The 25,141-nt window shown below is 55.0% G+C and overlaps 1 protein-coding gene across 13 annotated transcripts in view; it reads left to right on the top strand.

Annotated features, from left to right (window-relative positions):
* The window catches only part of PTPRU (protein tyrosine phosphatase receptor type U), a 90,172-nt gene continuing 65,031 nt past the window's right edge, over positions 1-25,141 (top strand). For 6 of the 13 annotated variants that reach the window (XM_016957769.4, XM_016957766.4, XM_016957741.4 and 3 more), the window contains exons 1-7: positions 24-196; positions 18,739-18,870; positions 21,981-22,252; positions 22,737-22,818; positions 22,925-23,040; positions 23,346-23,520; positions 24,086-24,379. In XM_016957769.4, coding sequence (XP_016813258.1) covers positions 124-196; positions 18,739-18,870; positions 21,981-22,252; positions 22,737-22,818; positions 22,925-23,040; positions 23,346-23,520; positions 24,086-24,379 — 1,144 coding nt within the window. In that variant the 5' untranslated portion in view covers positions 24-123. Of the gene's footprint in view, positions 197-1,469; positions 1,541-18,738; positions 18,871-21,980; positions 22,253-22,736; positions 22,819-22,924; positions 23,041-23,345; positions 23,521-23,616; positions 23,744-24,085; positions 24,380-25,141 lie in introns of those variants that run through there. The other 7 variants (XM_016957756.3, XM_016957749.3, XM_016957734.3 and 4 more) reach the window with 3 other exon arrangements.

Here is a 25,141-nt window from a genome sequence, read left to right as displayed (position 1 = left end):
AGTCCCGCTCCGCGCCGCGCCGCTCCGCTCCGGCTCGGGCTCCGGCTCGCCTCGGGCTGGGCTCGGGCTCTGGCGGCGGCGTCCCCCGCGCCGGGCCCCGGGACGGGCGGCGACGCTCCAACCATGGCCCGTGCCCAGGCGCTCGTGCTGGCACTCACCTTCCAGCTCTGCGCGCCGGAGACCGAGACTCCGGCAGGTAAGCGCGCGGCGGCCGGACCGAGCCTGCCCCGCCGAGCCTCGGGGCCCGTGGCGTAGCTCGGAAGAAAGTGTGAGTGTTGAGTGACCGGGCGTTACGAGCGTGCTCCCTGTGTGTGTCTGAGCGTAGGATGGGCGATTGTGTGCCCGGGGTGTTGCGTGACTGCGAATGTTGTGTGTCCGTGAGTTCTGTGCGCAAGAAAAGGTGATGTGTGTCGGCGAGTATGTTGGGGGTGAATGTTGTGTGCATCGAGGCATTGGGTGTGCGCTGAGTGTCTTGTGGGTCTGCCAGTGTGTAGTGTTTGTGTGGCCAAGTGGGTTGTGTGTGCATCTGAGTTTGGTTGTGTTGCGGGAGTTGTATCTGCTAATGTGTTGCATTTGTTTGCATTTTGTATGCCTGGCCGGGAGTGCTGTTTGTTTTGTGTCTGAGAATGGGTTGTGTGTTTGTGTTATGCCTGTGGCCGGGGGTGCTCTCTGGATCCCGCCTGAGTGTGGATCCGGGAACGCGTGTGTGGCGTGTGTGCTTTTGAGATCCGTGTACATGTGTGAAGGCGTGGGAACGGGTCCGGAACGTGTGTGTCCGTGCGCTGTGTACGTGTGGGGAGTGTCTGGGGTATGTGGTGTGTGCCGCCGGGGGCCGCGTGGGTCCGAGTGAATGCCAAGTGTGCCGGGAATGCGTGTGTGGGAGCGAGTCTGGAACGGATGTGAGTGTGTGCGAATGTGTCCGTGTGTGCTGGCTGCGCGTCCAGGAATGTTGCGAGTGTGGAGCGCGCCTGGGCCGCGGCTGCGAGTGTGCCCTGGGCCCGGGGCCGCCCGAGGGGGCGGTGGCAGGACGTGTGTGCGCGCGTGTGCGTGTGCGCGTGTGTGGCGCGCTGGGCCGGAACAAGTTGTCGCGGCGGCGCCCCCTGGGCTGCCCGGGTCGGGCAGGGCCCGAGGCTCAGGGGAGGACCGGGCCCCGCGGCCGCCGCCTCGGGCATGTCGGACTGTTTGTTGTTTCGCAAGTTCCGCGCGGCGCTGGCGGGCGGCTGATCCGAGGCGGCGCCGGGGCTGCGGGGCGCCCGGGCCAGCGGGCCCCAGCGAGGGGCCGGCGGGCGGGGAGGGGAGGGCTGGACCGGCGGGCGCTCCTGCGGTGGCCGGGCCGCGGCTGCGCCCCGGGCGGCCGGGCGGGGGCTGTCCCCGGGCTGGGCTGCGACGTCGGGGCGCGGGCAGGGCCTGGCTCGCCGCCGGGGGACGGCGCCCCCTCCCTTGGCGCGCAGGACGCGCGGGGGACGCCCGGGCCTCCCGGGACGCTCCCTTGGTGGAGCCTGCAACTTTGTGCGGCCTCCCGGCCGGCCGGGACCGCCAGGTGTGTGCTTGAGTGTGAGCGTGAGTGTGAGCGTGTGGCTCCGCGCTTGTCTGCTGTGTGGTCGCGTTCTCCGGGTTTCGGAGTCTGGTGTCTTTGGTGTGCGTGCGCGTGTGTGTGTGCGCGCAGCTGAATGTGTGTATACGGAGCCTGTGTTTGTGTGTCCGTGTGCTCGTCGGAGTGTGGACGGTGTGTCGGGTGTGTGTGCGTGCGCGTGTTCCACATCCCACCCTGAGGCCTGGGATCCTAGACCGCGGCCCCTTCCCGCGGAATTTCGGGGCCCTGCTCCGGGTGACCTCCCCCGCCCTCGCCACCGGTGGGGCTGCTCCGCGGGCTCCGGGTAGCCGGGAGACGCCCGGGGCGGGATCCGAGCCGAGACACGTGCCGGAGCGGAGCCGCTTCCTCACGGTCGCCAGCCGCAGACAACTGACCTCCCCGGCATCGCGTTTGCGGCCCTGTTGCCGGCTCCGGTGTCTCGGGCCGGAACTCCCGTGGCTCCAGCGTTCGCGCCGGCCACTGGCCAGCGCTTGGGCCTCGCCCTGCAGCTCCGGGGCCATAGGGCACAGCTTTAGCTTTGACCTCCCCGTTCCCGAAAGGACGCCCAAGGCGACCTCCCACCCCATCCTCTCCAACTTCTCCCCCATGTCCTGCGGCAACTTTGCCTCCCTCTCCCACCGTGAAATCAAACCCGCGGGGTTCTGTATGCGCCCCATCCCCGCTCCTACCACCATCGCTTTGATTTCAAGAACACTCACAAGCCCCAAGCCCTGCCAGCAGGAGGACTGTCAGGAACTGAAGTTTGGGAGTGAGGCCTAGAGCAGGTTACTCCCATTCTTGATGCCTCAGTTTCCTCTTCTGCCTCATAGCCATCATGATAATGGTGTATGGCACTTTTGGTAGATACCAAGTACCTTGTAAAGTAAGGCTCTGTCTGTGAGTGCCAGGGAACAAAAAATGGATTTGAGAGTTGTTGCAAAGCCCCAGACAGAGGCTGTGATTTAAAGCTGGGGTATTCGGTGTCAAATTCTGCCTCTGCTACTTGCTATTCATGTGATGTCTGGCAAATCACCTCACTTGTAAAGTTCCTGGCCCCCTTTGTTATTCTTAGAGATGAACTCAGAAGCCCAAGTAGAATAGATGTGATACCCCTTGTCCCCAGTCTGGACAGAGTCAGCCCAGCTCCCTGAATGGCTCCGGAGCTTCCAGGTAGGGGCGGTGTGTGATGCCTTCTCAGCCTTGCAAACCTGGTAGTTATTTATTCTGCTGTGTTCTTGCTATTTTGTCCTTTTGGTCGCAGGAGTTGTGGACGGCAGGAATGAGGGAGCGGCTGCCCAGTGGTTTCAGGTTGGGCAATAAAGGCTTGTCTGGGCATCCCTCCCTTTTCCCTGGGGCTAGGGGAGGGGACTTAGCAGGAAGCAGTGACAGTGGCCGAGGTGGGGACGCTGAGCTCCTGGACAGCCTGCTGCCCAGCTCTGGTGTCGGAAAAAACCTAGGGCAAGCATCGTGCTTGATGGAGACAGGCCACCATCCTTCCATGATTTTCATCAGCTCAGCTGGGCATATGGGGTGGCCTTTCCATGCAGGACTGGGTTGGCCAGAGTTGCAGGGGGTACCTTGTGCTCCTCCTTCCTCCCCCTCCCCCCTTTTCTCTTCCTAGTTGCCCTCCTGCATCCTGGAACGTCCTGTCTGCCCTCTCAGAGACTCTTTCATCTGTCTCCTTCTGTCCGTCCTCAGCTATCTTTCACCTGCAGGAAGGCTCCAGCCTCCTCCTTCCCTCTTTCCCTCATGGTGCCGGGGATCTTTGTAAAATACATTTTAACTCAAAGGGTTTAAAACCCTTTGAAGGCTCCCCATTGCCTTCAGGGTGAAGTCCTTATCCCTTGGCCCTGTTGCTGGCTCTAGCTCCTGCCCGCCTGTCCAGCTGCATCTTGTTTTGTGTCACTGCCCCTTGCATCCTATGATCTGGCCAGCCTGACCTTCTTACCAAAGACCCAAATGCCCACAGCCTGCTGTCTCCTCTCTGGGCCTTTGGGCAAGCCGTGCTTTCTCTGCAGAACTTTCTAACTCCAGCTTTTCGCTGGTGAACTCCTGCAACTTGATGGGCTCTCAGCTCTAAGCATCATCCACTCCCTGAAGCCTTCCTCGGTGATGCCCTGTCCTAGCCTAGGAAGTTGGGGGTGGGGGTCAATTGGATTTTTACATAGCATTGTAATTATTGTAATTACAGTTTATTAGTGCTGTCTCCCTTACCAGACTGAGAGCTGAGGACAGAGACTGGGTTTTTAGTTTACTTCTGAATCTTAGTGCCAGGTACAAGGCCTGGCCCACCGGGTCTGAATAAATATATATGGCCTGAAAGAATAAAGTTTAAGGGGGCCAAGTTCAGAGGTGGAGATGCCAGATGGGGGCGCACTGATTCCACTGAAGGTAGAGATTGAAGAACCAGGTTTCCCTCCAGGAATCTGGAAAATTCCTGGAGGGTGGGGGATGGTGTTATGTTGTGAAAAGGCCATGTTGAGAGTGTCATCTGGGAGCTTTGAGTTGGGGAGGTTGAGTCCCTGGCAAGAGACTGAAGGGAACGGGCCTCCTGCCTGCCAGCCCCTCCCCCAGGCTCTGGCCCCACCCCTAGCAGCTGGCAGGGCTCTTCCAGCCCCCAGTCTCAGCCTTTTGTGATGGGGCCTGGCAGTTGGTGAGACGTTGAGTCTCAACGGTCTGTGTGAGTGGCTGGGGAGGAGGGAGGGAGCCCGCAGGGCCCTGTGTTAGGAGAGGGAGGGAAGCTTCCTGGAAGACCCTCCCTTAGTCCTCAGTCCTAGATCCTAGGGTGGGCGGGTGGGGTCACAGCCTCTGTTCTCACCGCTTGTGCACCGGAGGGAAGGGAGGAGAACTGCATCCCATGGTGGCCCTGGCAGATGGGGTTGGGGAGGCTGGCTGAGGTGTGTGCAGATGTGACTCTAGCATCTGGGCAGTCAGAGTGGGGGGTGTGTAGGGATTGTAACTAGGGGCATGGACACATGTGACCTGTTAGGGTGTCTAGCCATCTGGTTATCGTGTGGTGTGGCAGGATCTGAGTTTGGAGTAGGGAGGTAACCAGCTGCTTTGACCCCTGGGGAGCCTGGTGCTAAGGGTGTCTGGCTATCCAAGTATCACATTCCTGGAGTTGGGTGCAGAGCTATTTGGATGGGTGGTGTCTCGCTATCTAGGTATGGACAACCCAGTACCAGCATGTGGGAGGAGCAGGGTGTGCAGACAGAGGCTATCCCAGCATCCCTGGGTGTGGAGGTGGGTGTATCCATGTGTCTGGGAGTCCTCAGGTTAGTGGGTATTTATAAGTGGGGAGTGTCTCTGTGTTGTGTCCAGGTATGGGGCTGGCCAGGTGCCTGAGTGTCTGGTTGTAGGGGTCCCCAAGTGTCCGGCTATCTGAGGGTGGGGTTATCTGTGTATGAAACAACAGGGACCCAGTCATTGAAGTATCCAGTTGTTAGTGAGTCTGGGTGTGGGGTGCCATGTGTCTACTTTTTTTTTTTCTTCTTCTTCTTCTTTTTTTTTTTTTGAGATGGAGTCTCACTCTGTCGCCCAGGCTGGAGTGCAGTGGCGTGATCTTGGCTCATTGCAACCTCCGCCTCCCGGGTTCAAGTGATTCTCCTGTCTCAGCCTCCTAAGTAGCTGGGATTACAGGCGCATGCCACCATGCCTGGCTAATTTTTGTATTTTTAGTAGAGACTGGGTTTCACCATGTTGGTCAGGCTGGTCTTGACCTCCTGACATTGTGATCTGCCTGCCTTGGCCTTCCAAAGTGCTGAGATTACAGGCGTGAACCACAGCGCACGGCCTTTTCTTCTTTTTTTTTCAGATGGAGTCTCGCTTTGTCACCCAGGCTGGAGTGCAATGGCATGATCTCGGCTCACTGCAACCTTTGCCTCCTGGGTTCAAGCGATTCTCCTGCCTCAGCCTCCCGAATAGCTGGGATTACAGGCACCCGCCACCATGCCTGGCTAATTTTTGTATTTTTAGTAGAGATGGGGTTTCACCATGTTGGCCAGGCTGGTCTTGAACTCCTGACCTCAGGTGATCCACCTGCTTCGGCCTCCCAAAGTGTTGGGATTACAGGTGTGAGCCACTGTGCCTGGCCTCATGTGTCTATTTGTATGTTTAGATGTGGAGGTGCCCTTGTGACCTATGGTGGTGTCCATGTATCCAGGATGTGTCCACAAGGGGTGTGGACGTGTTGGGTGGGAATGTCCTGGTGGCTGTACCCAACTCAACCTCTGGTAGCCCCTTCCCTGGGACTTGCCTCCTGATCGCTCTTCAGACTCCAAAGCCAGAAGCCTTGGAAGGGGCCCCGATAGTTCTGTTTTTCAACGGTCAGCCTAGAGCTGTGTTATCTAATAGAACCTTCTGTGGTGATGGAAATTGTCCTCTACCTGCATTCTCCAATACAGTGGCTCCTGAGTCATGTATGGGTATTACATTTAAATTAATTAAAATAAAAATTCAGTCCCTCAGTTGCACTAGTCAGATTTCAAGTCCTCAAGAGTCACATGTTGCTAGTGGCTCTCATTGTACTGGTTAATGCAGGCAGAGAACATTTCCATCCTCTCAGAAAGTTCTGCAGACAGCACTGGTCTAGAGGCATGAGGCGGCCTGCAGCACCTTCAGTGAGGCCTGGGCATCTCTGGGAGGGGAATTGGTCTGGATGGACCATGACTCAGTGGCTCTTGACAAAAGGTTTTGTTCAATCCAGGCCCCTTCTCTGCAGCCTTATTAGATCTTGCCTGGACTATTGCAGTAGCCTGGTAGCCTTCTTGGCCTCTACTCTGCCTGCCATCACGCTCTCGGTTTCTTTTTTTTTTTTGAGATGGAGTCTCACTCTGTCACCCAGGCTGGAGTGCAGGGGCACCATCTTGGCTCACTGCAACCTCTGCCTCCTGGGTTCAAGCAATTCTTCAGCCTCAGCCTCCCAAGTAGCTGGGACTACAGGCGCGTGCCACCACGCTCGGCTAATTTTTTGTATTTTTAGTAAAGACGGGGTTTCGCTGTGTTAGCCAGGATGGTCTCCATCTCCTGACCTGGTGACCTGCCTGACTCGGCCTCCCAAAGTACTGGGATTACAGGCATGAGCCACCGGGCCCTCCCCAGGCTTTTGGTTTCTAATGCTTCCACCACCCTGTGGCTGGAATAAGCTTCTAAGGCAGACATAGGATGCTGCCACTCCTTTGTCCCAAGCTGAAGGCTCCCCAGAACTCAGGGGACAAAACCCAAACCCTAGCATAGCAGATGAGGCCCTGCATGACCAGCCCTTTCTTTCTGAAGCAGCTTCACATGATGCCTTTCTTCCCTGACCCCACTCCTGCCTATCCGCTGTCTGCTCCAAATCACCAGGCAAATTGCTGATCCAGGAGCCTGCCATGCCAGTTCATACCTCTCTACCTTTGCACACACTGTGCCCCTCCCTACTTCTCACCTCGCGGTGGGGGTGGGGGATCTACCTACTTGTTCAACCTTCACAGTTCAGCTCCATTGTCACTGATGCAGCGAAGCCTTCCCAGCCCTCTCCCGGTGCAGTTGGTCAAATTTCTCCCATAGTGGACGTCTGACAATGTGCTGCAGTTTTCCGTCTCCTTTTTCCACTAGGCTGGGAGCCCCCAGGGGCTGAGCTGTGTCTTCGTCATCTGTGGTCCCCAGGGCCTATACGTGGGAGATGCCCACTAAGTGGCTGCATCTCGATGCCTCTGGGTGCACAGGGAAGGCTTGGAGGGGTGAATGCAGGAGCTGGGGCTCTGCAGCACAGTCATGGGTGGGCTGGCTATGCCTCCTCCTCTGGCTCTGGGTTGGGGGCTGCCATTGCCTGCAGAATGACTGTGGGAGGACCCCTGAGGGGGACAGCTCAGAAGATGCTGCTTCCAGATGACGCAGGAGGTCTTGGGCAGATTCCCAGGATGCAAACCACAGGACCTTGTGATGACTCAGAAGGGACAAGGAGAAAGGGGGCTTGGAGGGCTGCTGAGGCTTGGGAGTTTGAGGGCAGAAGCTGGGGAGAAAGATTGAGATGGGGCTGTTAGGAAGGGGAGATGCTGAGGATATTTGACAGGGCAAGATTAAAGCTAGGGGTGGGGTGACAGCTCAGCCCCCGGGGGCTCCCAGACTAGTGGAAAAAGGAGACGGAAAACCGCAGCACACCGTCAGATGTCCACTATGGTGGGTGACAGCTGAGGCCTGGGGGACCACTGGCGGATAGAAGATAGCTGGTGGGAAAGATATACCTGGGGGATGGGACAGCTGACAGTGAAGGGACAGGCGGTATTGGGGGAACAACTGAGGGTTGGGGGACAGGTGGAGGATAGAAAGAACAAGGAGATGTGGGTGATAAGAGGTGGAGGTAAGAGGTGGAGATAAGAGGTGACAACTGGGAGGTATCAGAAACCTAGTGGATAGGACAGGTGAGTCTCAGCTGAGAGTGGGAAATACATTGCTTAGAATGTGTATGTATGTGTGTTTACAGGAGCGTGCATGTGGACTTGTGGCTGGGCATGCCTGTCAATATGTGTTTGTCTAGCGTGTGGTGGTTGAGAGCATGGGTTGAGGACCCAGACCATCTGGGTTCTAATCCTAAGCCCACCACTTCTGGCTGTGTGATACTTTGGTAAGTTACTGACCTCTCTGGGCCCTTAGTGTTCTCATTTGTGGAATGGGGATAATAATAGAACACACTGCATGCGTTTGTCATGAGGATATGTTTTACGGTTATGATTATGTAGGTTAGAACAGGTCCTGCACATAGTAAGCACTGTGTAAGTGTTCACTGTTATGATGTGTGTATGTGCCTGTGTGCGGTCATCCTGTGTGCCCAGAAAAGTTTGTTCCTGGTTTCTGATGAAGTCCAGGCCTGGGAGGGAGTAATAGTGGTGGGGATGGGGGTGGTGGTTGGGGAGTGCCTAGCCAGGTTGATTGAGTCTGGCTCTTCTCTGACATCCTAACCTCTTGTTCATCCTACTTCCTGCCCACCCTGTCCCAGGGCCTAATCCAGTAATAGGTCTTTCTCTCTATCTCTCCTCTGTCCTGCCCTGGGCTGAGGGCCAGGGGCTGTACTTTAATTGTCCGAGAGCTTTACCAGCAGAATTTGAATTCATTGTTTTCCTGCCAGCATGCTGGGGCTCTGCTCAGTTATAATACCTGGACAATGTGCTCGATTCTAGATGGCCTATCCTGTGGGTGGCAGTGGCTTCATCCTTTGCCCTTGGAGAGTCACTGGGGTGGAAGATGTTGGAGGGAGGGAGACAAGCCAGATGAGATTTCAGCCCCCAACTTGTGGGGTGAGCCAGCGTGGCCGGGCAGAGCTGTAGGTAGAGGGTTTTCCAGGGATCTGAGCTCCCCTCTCCTCCAGTGCATCACAGGGAGGCATCACGACCCTCCCAGCAACACTGTTGCAGCGTGCCAGGCTCTGGACTGCTCTGGATGTGCGCTGTCTGGGATTCCTGGGTCCAGCCTCCTCGCACAGCCCTCTGTCTCAGCCCTCTACTTCACTGGGATTGCTGCATTGCATTGAGGGTGTGCGTTCTCCTGAGTTTCTGCATGCTGTGCCTCTGCATTGTCCTATTGGACCGTGCCTCCATCCTGCCATGATCCTGCCATGTGTGTGTCTTTGCTGCTCTCTTGTATACTGTGTCACTCTGCTGGATGTCAGTGTTGCATTGGGAAGGTGAATTCTCCTGGGTTTCTGGGCGGAGCCGCTCACACTGCACCACTGTCTGAGATCAACACATGGTTTTCTGTGGCCACATTGCATGTTTGTGTCATAGAGCATTTATATTCTGCACCCCAGTGCCTCACCAGGCAGTCTACATTGCATTGGGCACGTGGACTCTTTTGGGGTTTGGGCATAGCTCCTCGCATTGCAGCACTGCACCGTGCCAACAGATGGCATGCTACCACAACATTGCATCTTGGCATCACACAGCATCTCTGTACTGCACTGCACTATTGCATGGACGTCAGTATTGCATCAGGACTGTGAACTTTTCCTGAGTTTCTGGGCATGGCCCCTCTGCATTCCACAGTTGCATTGTACCAACAGTGCACTTTGCCCCACATAGCACTTCTGTGCATGTGCACTGCTTTGCTGCACTGGATATATGCCTCATGGCCCAGCCCTTGCACTGCGCCACTGCTGCTGAAACGCTGCCCCTATGGTGTCCTGGCCTTTCACTCTCCTACCACCATGGTATCTGTAGGCTGGTGTCCTTTTCCAGGTTTTTGTTGTCAGCCCTACGTGAACAACATCTTTGCATTGAGTGTCCTCACTGCCCCATGTTGCACACGACTCGGAGTCTATATCTATAGTACAGCTTGGGACCACTTTCTTGGGCTTCAGGACTGGCTTAGGTTTGCAAAGGCAGCACCGCTGCACAGTATCTGACATTGCATTCGTGCACTGCACAGGATTACTGCCCAGGGCCTCTACCCTGCAACGAACCTGTTCACTGTTGGGTTGTATGCAGTCTACCGGATTGCGGGACCCAGAGCCCTTGTGTTGAATCCACTGGTTCCACACAGCATCTATTTTTTTTTTTTTTAAGATGGAGCCTCACTCTGTTGGCCAGGCTGGAGTGCAATGGAGCGATCTGGGCTCACTGCCACCTCCGCCCCCTGGGTTCAAGTGATTCTCCTGCCTCCGCCTCCCGAGTAGCTGGGATTACAGGCATGTGCCACCAAACCCAGCTAATTTTTGTATTTTTACTAGAGACGAGGTTTCACCATGTTGGTCAGGCTGGTCTCAAACCTCTGACCTCAAATGATCCACCTGCCTCGGCCTCTCAAAGTGCTGGGATTACGGGCGTGAGCTACTGCGCCCAGCTCCACACTGCATCTTAATTGTACTCCATTTTGTGCCACTTCCTACCCGTGCCTCGAGTCTGCACCTACTCTGTTCCTCAGGACTGTATTTATTGGGCTTATATTCTAGGCTGGGTTGCCGCACCCAGCAGTTTCTTCTTCACTCACTGCCCCTTTCCCATCCCCGTATCTCTCTGTTGTTCTGTGTGCCCGTGCTGCATGTCTATGCAGGGCACACACCCTTCCCCTGAGAATGCATGAAGCTTGAACTAGTAAGGCTTAAACTTACCATCTTGGCATTCCTCCATACACCTATCACGTAGCACTGGGTGCCAGCCCAGTGTACCACTAAGTGCACTGCAGTGGCGCGGTGTGCCTTGTGCCGCTCTGGGTCATGCCCATGATGGATGTGGCTCTTCCATGGTGCATCATGGCCCTGGCCAGTTCTGCCATGCTGTACCAGATGTCTGTAATGAGGCCTGTGCACACTGTGGGCTCTGCTCCCTGCATTGTGTAACAGTATTCTGTCTCTACACTGCAAAGCTGCTGCACTGCACCCTCCACACACTGCACTGTGGCACAGCAGAGGCCTCTCTCCATGGACCTTTATGAAGTACAGATCGTCACACTGCTCGGGTTTGTGCACAGCCCCATGCCCCTCTACTCTGTACTCTGTCTTCGTATGTTGCAGGGTGTCTGCAGGGCAGATCTGTGAACTCTTTGCCCACTGCACCACTGCACAACATAGTCCTCCATTCGGCCCTTTTCCTCTGTCTGGCATCCAGCCCTGGCCTGTGCCTTCCCCTCATACTGCCAGTGTGGCAGCTCTACTGCTAACTCTGGGATTTGCAGCACATATTGATCAGGGAGATGGGGAGTGGGCCTGGCATAAGATCTCCTGCTGTACTTGGTTTCCTTCCATTCTCAGTGGAGATGGCAAGATGTTGGCATTGTCAGGCTGTCTGTTGGCTCTGTGGGTGGTGCTAGCTCAACTTTCCCTGTGGCCCAGCCCTGGGCGATCTTTCTGGTTGCAGCTATGGAGACTCCTGGGTGATTAGAAAATGGGCATACTTCTCCCAGCCCTGACTACAATTAATGACCCATCAGTTTGTCAGGGCTCTTCGGGCAGCTCTGGGAGCCTCGGCCTAGGTCTAGATGAGTTGACTTGGGCAAGGAGAGTAGCAAGGTGGGCTGGGCCGGGCCTCTGGGCTGGAGTCATGGTCCTAGAGCTGGGTGTGGTTGGTGAGGGTCAGACTAGCTGGGATCATGGGGTCAATAAGTCCAGGCACTGTTGGCTATACACAGGGCTTGGGATGGGGTTCAAATGCATGAGACGTGGTCCTTGACCTCAGGCAGGGAGGAGGTAGGGATTAGACAGGCCTGAGATGGAGCTGTAGTTGGGGTGGAGAACCCAGGATGGGGCTGGGTTAGGCAAGCAAGTCAGGGGTGAGGCCAGTGTTGGTTCCAGGCTTGGGTTGGGCTGCTGAGAATAGGGGTACAACCTTGGATGATGAAATAGTCCAGTGTTGTTGTTGGGGTTGTATTTGAATTCCCCCACCCACAACTGGGCATGTACCTGGGCTTGGGTGAAATCCCAGCCCCTAAATGTGCAACCTGTTGGGAAAAGTTTTGCTTCTCCTGGGACCACTCTTGGGAATTGGATGTTCTATTGACAAACCAAAGGGCAGAAAAGTCTCATTGCAAACAGGCTCTGTTTGCCAGGTGTCTTCAGAAAATACTGGTTGCAGCGGCAGCCGCATTGGGCATGGAGTGCTGTTCCCTGTCTGGTGTGAGGAAAGTCTGGTGCACAGTGCTTGTGTTCACACTGACACATACACATATGCACAACTCCCATCTACCTTACTGCACACACCCACCTCCCCCTTAGGTGCAGGCTTACCACTAAATATGCCCTGTACCTTTGCTTGTAAATGGACGTCTATACACCCACGGCTTCACAGCGCCTGCCCGGGAGACCTCCCCTTTCCGACACCCATGCCCACCCTCATGCACCTCTGCCCCAAGATGACTCTTGCTCACGTGCACACTCACGCAACTGCAACCGGTCATCCGACCTTAGCGGTCCCCACTCTCATTTTACAGGTGAGGAGGTAAGGATTCAGAGAGGGCAAGTCACCTGCCCAAAGTCACAAAGGGACTTAGAGGCTCAGCGGGAAAAAGATCCCGGTCTTCCGCCTCCCATCTGAATACTTGAAACTCAGTACCAGGCTGTCCTGTCATCTTAGAGCCATGAGTGCACGTGTGCACACACATACACACATGCACACCTGCACACACTCACACGCACACCTGCATGTGGACACGTGCATGGGGAGGTGTGGAGCCCCTCCCACCAGGGAGACCCCTCCCACACTCCTCCAGAGGCAGCTCTGCCCCTTATATCACCCCATCCTGAGCCCAGCCGGATGTGGCTAAACCATCCCCCTGCCTTCCCAAATTGTGGCTGACGGTTGCTCAGGCAACCGCCTGCCAGATTGGGGAGATTAGCTGAGGAATGTAGCTGGGCCAGTTTGAACTGAGGCTGGGGGAGCCCTTGGGGGTCTTGGGTTGATTCAATTCACCCTCTCAGGGAGGCCTCTGTAGAGATGAGGTGCCCAAGGGCAGGCATTCTCCCTGTTCCCAGTCTGAGGCTGCATCCCCAGGCTTGGCCCAGGCTGCAGAAAGGGAGTGTGTGTGAACACTGAGCGTGGGGCTCAGGGCATATGTGTGTTGTGTGCTGTGCACCTCTCTGAGTGTGATTGGAGGGTGAGCCGTTTACATCCTGGAAGGGGACTTGAGGCCCCTGTCCTCACCAGTTTCTGACATCTGACTCTGGACCCCTTGGTGGCTTGGTCCCAAGCTCCCTCTGGATCCTGCTGTGCTCTCTGGAGACACCACCTGCCCTACTCATGGCTTATAGGATATATCATTTATCTCATCTGAATCCAGGATGAGATAAACTTTCCTACTCAAACACCTACTGTGGCTTCTCAATTCAAAATGAGGCCCAGCTCCTCACCCTGGCGTTCAGGGTCCTCCATGATTTGGCCTCACTCCCCTCCCTCCAGTCATAGCTCCCACGGCTTTAGCCAACCTGGGCTCCTTTCTGTGCCCTGGACGAACTGTGTTTATTGACCACCTTGCTTTGCTCCCCTGGGTCCTTTGCCACAAATGCCTTGCACCCATTTCTACCTATCCTTCTTGGCTCTGCTTAGATGCCGCCTCTTCCAGGAGGCCTTTCCCCTCTACCTGGCCCCCTCCCCTGGACCCCCTCTTGTGGCCTTGACTCTTCCCTTATTCCCTCATTCCCTCTTCCTCACCCTCACTGGGACTAGGAGGTCCCTGAGGGCAGGGCAGAGTCTTCATCATCCTTGTACCTCTAATAGTGCCAGCCTGGGACCTGCTTTGTACTGGCAGGGAAAAATCCCCTGTGAATGAAGCTGAATTAACACTTATGGCCAGCAGAAGGGCAGGCTTTGTTTTGTTTGTGCCCAGTTTCCTGGAATAAAGATAGGAGGTTTAAGTCTGAGCTTCTGCACATTGTAGCTGCATGGCCTTGAGTAAGCAGCTGTATCTCTCTGAGCCTGTTTTAATCTGTAAATTAGGAATAATAATAGTACCTAATAAACTAACAATAAGACAAAAATAATACTACCTACCTTCTGAGTTGCTGAGGATTCACCGGCTCAGGTGGTCATGGTGGTAATTCACAGCCCCTTCATAGAGGTATTGATGTGTATATGTGCATGTCTGTGCCCATGTCTGTGTCGATGGAGTCAAGAAGGATTCCTTGCCACCATTCTTGCTCTGAACTCAAAGTCAGATTTAGTGGCCTCCAGCAGGAGTTGAGTCTCTAGCAGAGCTGGGACTTGGCTTTGGGGCTTTTGGCTCCTAGCTGACCATTCCCATCTCAAGGGACCAGGGGAAGGGGTGAGGGTGGGGCTCTCCTTAGGGAGCCTGTCCCCAGAGATGTTACCCACTATGGGCTGGAGCTAGAACTGGGCCTGGCCCAGAGACACAGGTCTAGAGACGGACATGGGTCAGGGAGAGGGAGTGAATCTGGTTAAGGAATCACTCTGAGGCTCATGCCTGTAATCCCAGCACTTTGGGAGGCCAAGGTGGAGGCACCACTTGAGGCCAGAAGTTTGAGACCAGCCTGGCCAGCATGGTGACATCCCCGTCTCTACTAAAAATACAAAAACAAGCTGGGTATGGTGGCACGTGCCTATAATTCCAGCTACTTTGCAGGCTGAGGCACGAGAATAGCTTGAACCTGGGAGCTGGAGGTTGCAGTGAGCGAGATCATGCTACTGCACTTCAGCCTGGGCAACAGAATGAGACTCTATCTCAAAAAAAAAAAAAAAGGAATCACTCTGGATGGGGTCAGTCAGTCAGCCCATCCAGAGTGACTCCTTGGAGGTCACCTTGGCCGGGGTCAGTTGTAGGGGTCATTTGGCAGAGGTCAGGGGTCACTGTGGCTGGGGTGTGCAGGTCTGGGGTCGGTCAGTCTGATGGTTATTCTGGCCGAAGTGAGATAGTCTGGGGGTCATCTGTATGAGGCAGAGGCCACTTTCAACAGGGACAGTCAGCTGGGAGCCAGGCTGGCTGAGGTCGGCCTATTTGGGGGTCACCAACTTGGGTCAGTCTGGCTAGGGATCATAGGACTGTTGTCAGTCTATCTGGGGGCTCCTGTGACTGAGGTCAGGTGGTCTGGGTGTCACTCTGACCAGGTTAGTCAGTCTGGGAGTCCTGGCCGTTCGTGTGGCCTGGCTCAGGATGAACAAGAGGAAGCCAAGGGGCTGGCACTCCCAGGCTCTCCCCAGGGTGGTGAGTGAGACATCAGGGCAGCGGCTTTGTTACTTGTGAAGGAACAGGAAAGGCCTGAGCCCCATCCAGGGCTTTAGATCCTGGGCTTCCCTTTCTGGCAACCCCTCTACCTCAAGGAGGCCTTGGCTAAGAGCCTTAGGGCAGACCCAGCTCAAGCTGAAGTCAGCTGGCCTCCTCCTCCAGGAAGTCCTCCCTGACCACCATGCTCTCTCTCTGTACTTGCCATGTTCTTTCTCTCTGCTGCACTGTGGGTCTTTTTCTACAGGGGAAGCTGAGGCCCTCCAGGTACAGATGGGGTTAATACCCACCTCCTACAGGCAATAGGGTATGATGCTGACCAGGGATTTTCAAACAAAGAGCCAAAGAGCTCAGCCAAGGTCCTGCCTCAGCTCTGGAAAGAGTCTTCTGTTACTTCATCCCAACTGGTTGGTGCCATCCTCACACCCACGTCTCACCATTTCAGGAGAAGACCGGGAGCCCCCAGCAGTGAGGAGCCCCTTTGTGCCTGGCTCTTCTGGGTGTGTTTTTCTTTTTTCTTTCTTTCTTTTTTTTTTTTTTTTGAGACAGAGTCACACTCTGTCACCCTGGCTGGAGTGCAGGGGTACCATCTCAGCTCACTGCAACCTCTGCCTGCTGGGTTCAAGTGATTCTTCTATTTCTGCCTCCCAAGTAGCTGGGACTATAGGCATGCGCCACCACACCCAGCTAATTTTTTAATTTTTAGTAGAGATGGGGTTTCATCATGTTGGCCAGGCTGGTCTTGAACTCCTGACCTCAGGCGATCTGCCTGCCTCGGCTTCCCAAAGTGTTGGGATTACAGGTGTGAGCCACCGCGCCTGGCCTGGGTGTGTTTTTCATGTGCTACTTCACATCATCCGCATCACCGCCTAGAGGAGTTGCAGCTGCAGATGAAACAGTAGAGCCTCCTAAAAGTGAAGTCGCTTGCTGCGTGTGAAGATGCCTAGCACTGGGCCTGTGACATAGCACTCACTCCCCAGGTGTTGTTGTTTGGGAAAAGCTCTCTCAAACGGTGTTTTTCCTCTGCCCTCACACCACCACAGCAGCAGTCATCAACACAGGAGGCCTCTGTGACCAAATGTGTGGGGGCTTCTCCCCACCACCAAGCAAGCAATTAATTCTGTAGCAGACACCAGGTGGGTGTCCTCCAATTCAGTTCTAGCACAAGAGTCAGATCCCATGGGTTGAGGGCTCAGTCCCCATGACTGCCTCCTCCTCCAGACACCAGTCGCAAGTCTGGGCCTCCAGAACTTCTGGCCGACCCGCTGCAGGTTGGGGTTCCCACGACCCCCTCTTTGAGTTTGATTAATTTGCTGGAGCAGCTCACAGAACTCAGGGAAACACATTAACTGGTTAATTATAAAGGATATTGCAAAGGATACAGATGAAGAGATGCATAGGGTGAGGTATGGGAGAAGGGACATGGAGCTTCCTTGCCCTTTCTGGACCCACCATCTTCCAAGAAGCTCCATGTGTTCAGCTGTCTGGAAGCTCTCCGAACCCTGTCCTTTTGGGTATTTACGGAGGTTTCCTTACATAAGCATGATGGACAAATGTGATTGCACATAAAGCACCTGATCTAAACCCAGCAAGGCCTGTCTGCTTAGACTTTACTTGGCCTTTCCGTGGCATTCCTTCCTCTAGGGTATGGGGCAGGACCCTCTCTGGAATGACCCATGATTAGATTAGAGCCCTGCCTTGGACAGGTGAAAGGAGGACAGGAATAGGTCAGAGAGAAATTTTGTTTCCTGAGGCCTGTTTCTGAGGCCTAAAGTGTCCAACATTATAACATAAGACTGTACAAAGGGTTTTATATATATAAATAAATATGTATTAGGTTGTGCAAAAGTAATTGCTGTTTTTGCCATTACTTTAAAAAAATGGCAAAAACTGCAATTACTTTTGCACTAACCAAATATGTGTAAATATCACAACTATCTATACCTCTCCCTCTTCTTCTTGAGATTGGGAAGCAGCTCAGGTCTGCTCCTTCTGGTATCGAAACCTCTTTTGGTGGGAAGCTTTGACTTCATCATCTGACCCACATGGATTCAAATCCCACCTCTGTTCCCTAGTAGACTTGCATGGTACATATAAGAGCTGCTATTTCCTGAGTGCTTAAGTATGCTAGGCGTTGTGCTAAGTGGGCCACTACATCAAATCCTCAACAAGCCTATGTGCAGATAGGGAAACAGAGGCTCAGAAAGAGAAGCCACCTGCCCCTGGTCACAAGGTTTGGCAAATTGCAGTCAAGATTCGATCCCAAGTCTGTGATGCCAAAGCCTCCTCATTGATCCACCACGTGGTGCTGTGGACAAATCCCTTCACTCCTCAGATCCTCAGTCACGTCACCTGTCAAATCGGGAGGAGTACCAGTGGCTGGCAGGCACCCAGGACAGGGTCTGGCATGGTTTGCGCTTGCTTCCTCGCCACTTACTTGGGCATTTTCCTGGGTTTCTGATGCCTCAGGCTCCTGATGGGGCTCCAAACACTAAGGTTTGGGAGTGAGTGCCAGGGAGAAGCTTGCAATTCCTTTCTGAACCAATAGTGTTCTCAGGTTTATCAGGCAACCAGCTCAGGCCTTTGATGAACTCACTAAGATATATGGACCTCATTACCAACCAAAGGACTCACATGTATTTCAATCCTCACTTCCTCCCCTCTTTCTCATTTAAACTGTTAGTACTGGTTGCAAATCATGGGAAGTTGCTTCATCTAGTCATACATGTGCCTAGTCCACACATGACTGTGCTTTTGCATGTCACATTCCTGCAGGCAGAGACCTAATTTGGCCGACTTTGGGCAATGACTGAATCCCATCAACATCTGTCAAGTAGGAAAAATAGTGGTGCCTGACTCAGAATGCGTGGCCTGAACGAGGCTCTGTACTTACGCCATTTAGCATCATGCCCGGCTTGAGTGGATTGGCGGCAACTGTTGTTTTTAAAGGAGATCTCATTGGGCTGGATTATGGCATGCATGGTCCTGCCAGGCCCAGGGCCCACTGTCTGTCCTCTATGGGAAGATAGAGGGGCAGGTGACAGAACACTGAGTAACAATCCGGAGATCTCAGTTCAAACCCCACCTCCATCACCAGTGACCTGTGTGACCCTAATGAAGTCACTCAGCCTTTTGGGGTCTCAGTTTCCTTATCCACAAAGTGGAGATGATTCTATTCCTGATCTTATGGGTTGTTGTGAAGTTCCAATAATATAGCAATCCTGATAACTAGTTTTTGAGGAGGGTCTTTGATGGATGACTGAGCCAGTGGTGGTTGGGGGGTCCTGGGAAGTAATGGGGGAGTTGGCAGTGTAGGGACATCTTGGTATTGGGAGGGGACCTTGGTAGAGGGAGAGGGTGGAGGAGGGAGAATTTTGCTAGAGGGAGGGAGCAGTGTGGGGAAGGGCCTGAAGAGAGGGAGGAGGGCAGGTGGGCCTGGGTAGAAGGGAGAGTGGGGCTACCCTCCAGGAGCCCTCCTGGCCAGCAGCCCTGCCTTAGCCTGGGCTAACCAGGCCCTGCTCTCACAGCTGGCTGCACGTTCGAGGAGGCAAGTGACCCAGCAGTGCCCTGCGAGTATAGCCAGGCCCAGTACGATGACTTCCAGTGGGAGCAAGTGCGAATCCACCCTGGCACCCGGGCACCTGCGGACCTGCCCCACGGTAAGTCTACTCTCCATCGCCATTACCCCTTCTTCTCCTTCCAGAGGCACTTCTACCCACCTGCTGTGTGACCTTGGGCACATTACTTAACCTATCTGGGCCCCATCTACATTTGCATCTATAATGACATACGTGACACTGAATGTGGCTTTCTCTGGACACTGTCTAATTGTGCATGTCAGCTAGTTTCGTGTATAAAATGAGTGCAGGCCCTCATGGCTGTGAGCTAAAACTCACTTCCAATTACTCCCCTTGCTGCCTAGCTCAGGGTCCAGCCCACTCCGATTCTCAGTTCTTCCTAAATCCTCCATCTTTGGGAGGCTGTCTTCAGAGATTCTTTTCTCCCAAAGAGCCCCTGAATCCTGGTCTCTCCAGGACTTGAAGATGCTGAAAGAGCAGTAACACTGGGACTAGATGTGTATAAAACCTTCCTTCCTCTGCCCTCTTCTTCCTGGAAGTCCCAGATCCTTCTCGACTTCTACCTTGCTGTGTTCCTATTTCAAGATGGGGCACCTTTGTCATCCTGAGCTCTGGACTGGGAGTCAGGAGACTAATAATATGGATTCTAGTACTGACTTCCTGCTTTCATCATGGCCCCTAGAACACTCATTCCAGAGTCACAAAGACCTGGGCTCAAACCCTGTCTCCAGTCACTTTACCAGCAGTGTCACTTAACGTCTCTGAGCCTCCATTGTCTTCACTGTAAAATGAGGCAAACAGGACTCCATTTCAGAGGGTCATGAGATGATGCATATAAAGTACAGAGCACAGGGGTGGCATGCAGGGGTCAGTTATTTAATTGCTATGGTTGAGGGTCTTTGGGGGCCCTGATTACTAGTACTGCTCTTCACTGGATGCAGGATCAACTGGGAATTAAAAAGGAATGAGACAAATAAAGGCCAAATTGTCAACTTTATTACCGATAAGGGCTGTGTCAGAGGACATAGTGTGGGTATCAAATGGGCTTTCTGAGTGAATCCTGAAATTCCACAGCCTGAAGCCCACTCCCTTTGCCCCATCACACTAGTGCCCAGGGTGTTTACTGCCTAGCTCACATCATGGCTGAGATTGCATCTGTTGTCAGGGAGGGGCAGCAAAGATTCTCAGTGGTGGGGCCAGGACTTGAAGCCACTAGGAGAGAAGACCTTCATGACCTGGCACAGGCGCCTCCTGCAGACTCTCATGGCTTGCCCCGCCTCCCCTTCTGTGCATTTGCTTACACTGTGCCCTTCCTGGGGCACTTATCTCTGCCTCTGCAGGTGTTAGTGGGTATCACAGTTTGCCTTCTCTGAAAATAATCTGTAAAGGTACCCACCATGGCAGGGACCTCGTGTGGGCCTCTCCATATTCCCAGGGCCCAGCCTCAGTCTGATACATGGTTGGCAGTCAGGTACAAGGCAGCTGATTGGAATTCACCTCTTATAGTACTGACCACCCTGAGTGCACACTGCCTCTCTTGTCACGTGCAAGCAGAGACATACCCAGTGAGAAAGAGGAGAGGGGAATTTAGCAATTAGTGTGAGCCTTGTGCTAGGTTTTGAGGATGTGGTGGTGAGCCAGATGGACAGTCTTTGTCCTCCTGGTTCTCACATTCTAGGAATGGGAGCTGGTGGTGGAGGGAGAAGAAAGGAGGGAGATTCACACTCAGAGATGGAGAGAGGAGAAGGAAGAGCGACAGGGACAAAGGGAGTAAATGAAAGAGAAGGGGAGGGATGCAGTGAGCCGAGGGGGAGGCAGAGGGAGCAGGAGGAGGAGGAAAGAACAAAGTGTCAGATTGGAAGAGGGAGAAAGATGCACACAGCTGCTCGCAGGGAGAGGAGAGAGAAGTAGCATGAGTGGGCTAAGAGGGAGTGTGTTGGGGGTTGGGAAGTGCCCCTTCCTGGGTGGGGATGGGGACTTGAGTTTAGTTTACTACTGCCCTGCTGGGACTGATCCAGGAGCCACCTCCATAGGGCTTCTAGCTTACAGAGATGAATGAGATCGCCTCCAGCAGAGTCCCTGGGGAGCCCTCCTGGAGCGGGGATCTGAGTGAGCTTGTGTTGGCTGGCAGCCAAGCCCGGGAGGAGGCAGCGCTGGGTGGTTTCGGGTGCCCTTTGGGAAGCCCAAATCCCCCCGCCAGGTCCTCAGCCAGCCTAGTCCACTTCTACTCCACCAGTACCCAGCCTGGGTCTCTGGGGAAGGGACAGGCTGCCTTTCTCCAGGTTGGAAGTCAAGGGGATTTGTATCCCAGGAATTTAGACTCAGGGATGGGGGCTGGAAGGGAAGTTGGAATCCTTTCATTCAATCTCTGTTCTACATATTCATTCAGCTTGCGTCCTGAGGCCTCACAGCCTGGTGGGAGACACACAGGCACTTTAGTAATGACCCAGGGGGCAGGAGAGAAGCCCAGGGTGGGAGGCAGAGGGAGGGCTTTGGAAGGGGTGGCCTTTGAGGGACTGTTGTGTGCCAAGCTCTTGACTCCAGGGATGAATGACCTAGTCCCTGTCTCTAGGGATAGCTCAGAACATGGGGAAAGCTGTGGTTAGGCTGGGCATGGGCATTGTGACCTGTAGATTGTAAGGAGCCATAATTTTTTTTTTTTTCTTTTTGAGACCGAGTCTTGCTCTGTCACCCAGGCTGGAGTGCAGTGGCGTGATCTTGGCTCACTGCAACCTCTGCCTCCCAGGTTCAAGCAATTCTCCTGTTTCAGCCTCCCGAGTAGCTGGGACTACAGGCACATGCTACCACACCCTGCTAATTTTTGTTTTTTTAGTAGAGACAGGGTTTTACCATATTGGTCAGGCTGGTCTCGAACTGCTGACCTCAGGTGATTCACCCACCTCAGCCTCCCAAAGTGTTGGGATTATAGGCGTGAGCCACCGCGCCCAGCCTTTAAATGGTTTTGACAAAGTCAGGTTTGTGTGTTTTTTACTGCTCCAGGTCTCCTGTGGGAAACAGATGCTAGGAAGTGAAGGGACTCACCCAGGGAGGTGGAGCTGGGGCCAGAACTCAGAATCCCTGACTCCTGGTGGGTCCCGATGCCTGGAGTCCTCCTCAGTGCTCCCCTTGCCCTGGCCCTGTCCCTCCCCTGAGGTCTCCTCATCTCCTGCCTCTTCCTCCTCTCTTTCCAGGCTCCTACTTGATGGTCAACACTTCCCAGCATGCCCCAGGCCAGCGAGCCCATGTCATCTTCCAGAGCCTGAGCGAGAATGATACCCACTGTGTGCAGTTCAGCTACTTCCTGTACAGCCGGGACGGGCACAGCCCGGGCACCCTGGGCGTCTACGTGCGCGTTAATGGGGGCCCCCTGGGCAGTGCTGTGTGGAATATGACTGGATCCCACGGCCGTCAGTGGCACCAGGCTGAGCTGGCTGTCAGCACTTTCTGGCCCAATGAATATCAGGTGGGCTGGGTTCAGTCAGCGTTCAGCCTGTGCCTGGAGGTGGGGCAGATGGATGTCAAATTGAGGTTGGAGTAGATGAGTGGCTGAAGTTAGAATGTGTCTGCATTCAGTATCAGAGGCAACCTGTGGTCAAGGCCAGGGGTCAGTCTGGGGCCAGTCTGGGTTCAGCATCTGAGGTCATTGTTCCTAGGAATAGCCTGTGGCCCAGGTCAAGGGTGAGTTGGAACAGTGCTGACCTGGAAACTCTGTCTGGCTGCTTGAGGGTAACTGTCCAGGATTTGGATGGAAACTGGCCTCCACCTTGTTCACTATGGGCGCTGGGACCCCACCCACAACTAGCTGGCTTGGGAGGGAGGGTCAGTGTGAGCGGGGCTGACCTCTGCTAGTTGAGGCAGAGGAGGCTGAGGCCGAGCTGAAAGTGGGCACCTCCCCAGGCAAGGCTGGAGGAATATCAGTATGATTGGGGCCCTCCCGCCTCCCCCAGGTGCTGTTTGAGGCCCTCATCTCCCCAGACCGCAGGGGCTACATGGGCCTAGATGACATCCTGCTTCTCAGCTACCCCTGCGGTGAGTCCCAGCCCACTGGGGGCGCAGGGGTAAGGGGTGTGGGCGGCCGCGGCTCCTGCCTGCAGGGGGCGCAGGCCCAGCTCACGATGCAGCTCTAACCCCGCAGCAAAGGCCCCACACTTCTCCCGCCTGGGCGACGTGGAGGTCAACGCGGGCCAGAACGCGTCGTTCCAGTGCATGGCCGCGGGCAGAGCGGCCGAGGCCGAACGCTTCCTCTTGCAAGTGAGCGGGAGCGGTGATCTTGGCTGGGGGCGGGGTGGGAGGGGGTTGGTGGCTGCTTCTGGCCCTGACTCCCCGCAGATTGCTGAGTCCCTGTTTCATACTCCAGCACCGCGCACAGCGTCCCGGCCCTCCCCTAGCTCTGCTCTGCGCTCTCTTGGGTCCCCCATTCCCCCAGGTTAGAGCGCGGCTCCAGGAACCTATGTCCGCGCGGTGTAGTAGGGACGGCTAAATGGGGCTCGGGTCAGAGCGAGATCGGGACCCCTCGCTCCGAGGCGCCCCTGACCCCCTCACTCTCTTCCCTGCAGCGGCAGAGCGGGGCGCTGGTGCCGGCGGCGGGCGTGCGGCACATCAGCCACCGGCGCTTCCTGGCCACTTTCCCGCTGGCTGCCGTGAGCCGCGCCGAGCAGGACCTGTACCGCTGTGTGTCCCAGGCCCCGCGCGGCGCGGGCGTCTCTAACTTCGCGGAGCTCATCGTCAAGGGTCAGCTGGTGGACGCCGGGGAGCGCCGGGACCTCACCCTCGAGGGGCGGGGCCGGCGGCGGGGGCGGGCTCTGCCCGGGGGCGTGGCCGTAGGGGGTGGGGCCGGCAGGGTGTCGCTGGGGCGCTATCTGAAGATGGGCCTGTGGAAATGGCAGTGGCCCAGCCGGGATGAGATCTGATCTAGGGGTCGGGGCTGGCTTCGAGGGGGACGGACAGGGTCAAGGTGAGAGCCTAAAGAGGGGTGGGGTTCTGGCTGTGTGACTTCTGTGTTGATCCTAGCTGGCCTGCGGTCCGCTCCAGGAGGCGAGGATTTGGGGGATTAGGAGGGGCCTGAGAGAGGGGTTGTGGGCTGATGGGCGAGGGCGGGGTCAGCCTTTGGAGCCAGGTGCCCCTTAGGGCCCGGGATTTAGTGGGGGTAGGAGAGCGGGTCTGGTTGAGGGCTTGGTAGCAGCGTGAGAGGCCCTAGGAGGACGGAGAGGGATTTGGGTGGGGTGGAACTCAGAGTTGGGTCCTGGGGTCTCACAGCAGCATCGGTCCGCCTCGCCTCTCCCCCATCTCCTCGCAGAGCCCCCAACTCCCATCGCGCCCCCACAGCTGCTGCGTGCTGGCCCCACCTACCTCATCATCCAGCTAAACACCAACTCCATCATTGGCGACGGGCCGATCGTGCGCAAGGAGATTGAGTACCGCATGGCGCGCGGGCCCTGGGCTGAGGTGCACGCCGTCAGCCTGCAGACCTACAAGCTGTGGCACCTCGACCCCGACACAGAGTATGAGATCAGCGTGCTGCTCACGCGTCCCGGAGACGGCGGCACTGGCCGCCCTGGGCCACCCCTCATCAGCCGCACCAAATGCGCAGGTGGGTGCAGCCGCTACCCCTGGCCTCAGTCTCTGGTGGGCCCAGGGCTCTGGAGGGGCGCATTCGAGAGGTAGCGTGGCCTGTGCTTGTAAACCTTTCTAAAACATTGTGATTTTTCCTCAACCCTTGTTATGGTAAAGATAATGATAGCTAATACTTTACTTTGTGTCAGGCACTTAAACATATCTGTGTGTAGACACACACACAAACCCATATTTATAGATTTAAAACTTACAACACCACCACGATGTAGGTGCTCTTGTCGTACCCATTTTAGATGTGACTGAGGTACAGAGATGTTAAGTGACTGGCCCAAGAGCACACAGCTAGTAAGTGGCAGAGATGGGATTGGAACTCTTGACTGGCTGACTCCAGAATCTGTGTTCTTAATTCTACATCTAGATAAAATAAGCAACTAAATACCATCAAATACAAGTATATTATACATTCTAGCTGGTTTCTCTTGTCTGGGTGTTGAGCCTGAGGTCTGCTCTTCCTTGTTAAAAAGGGCAAAGCAGCTGTTGGAGGATGGTACACCTGTGCCAGATGAGGGTCTTTTTTGTTTAATCAGAAGAGAAATTGAGAACACAACAGGTTTTTCTTTTTGTGACTTTAGTATTGTTGTTGTTATTATTTTTCCTTTTGAGACAGAGTTTTGCTCTGTCACCCAGGCTGGAGCACAGTGGCGTGATCTTGGTTCACTGCAACCTCCGCCTCCTGGGTTCAAGTGATTCTCCTGCCTCAGCCTCCCGAGTAGCTGGG

This window comes from Pan troglodytes, chromosome 1 (genome assembly GCF_028858775.2).
Source record: "Pan troglodytes isolate AG18354 chromosome 1, NHGRI_mPanTro3-v2.0_pri, whole genome shotgun sequence".
Lineage (NCBI taxonomy): Eukaryota > Metazoa > Chordata > Mammalia > Primates > Hominidae > Pan > Pan troglodytes.
Note: the sequence above shows the minus strand (reverse complement) of the source record. Positions and strands in the feature narration are given on the sequence as shown.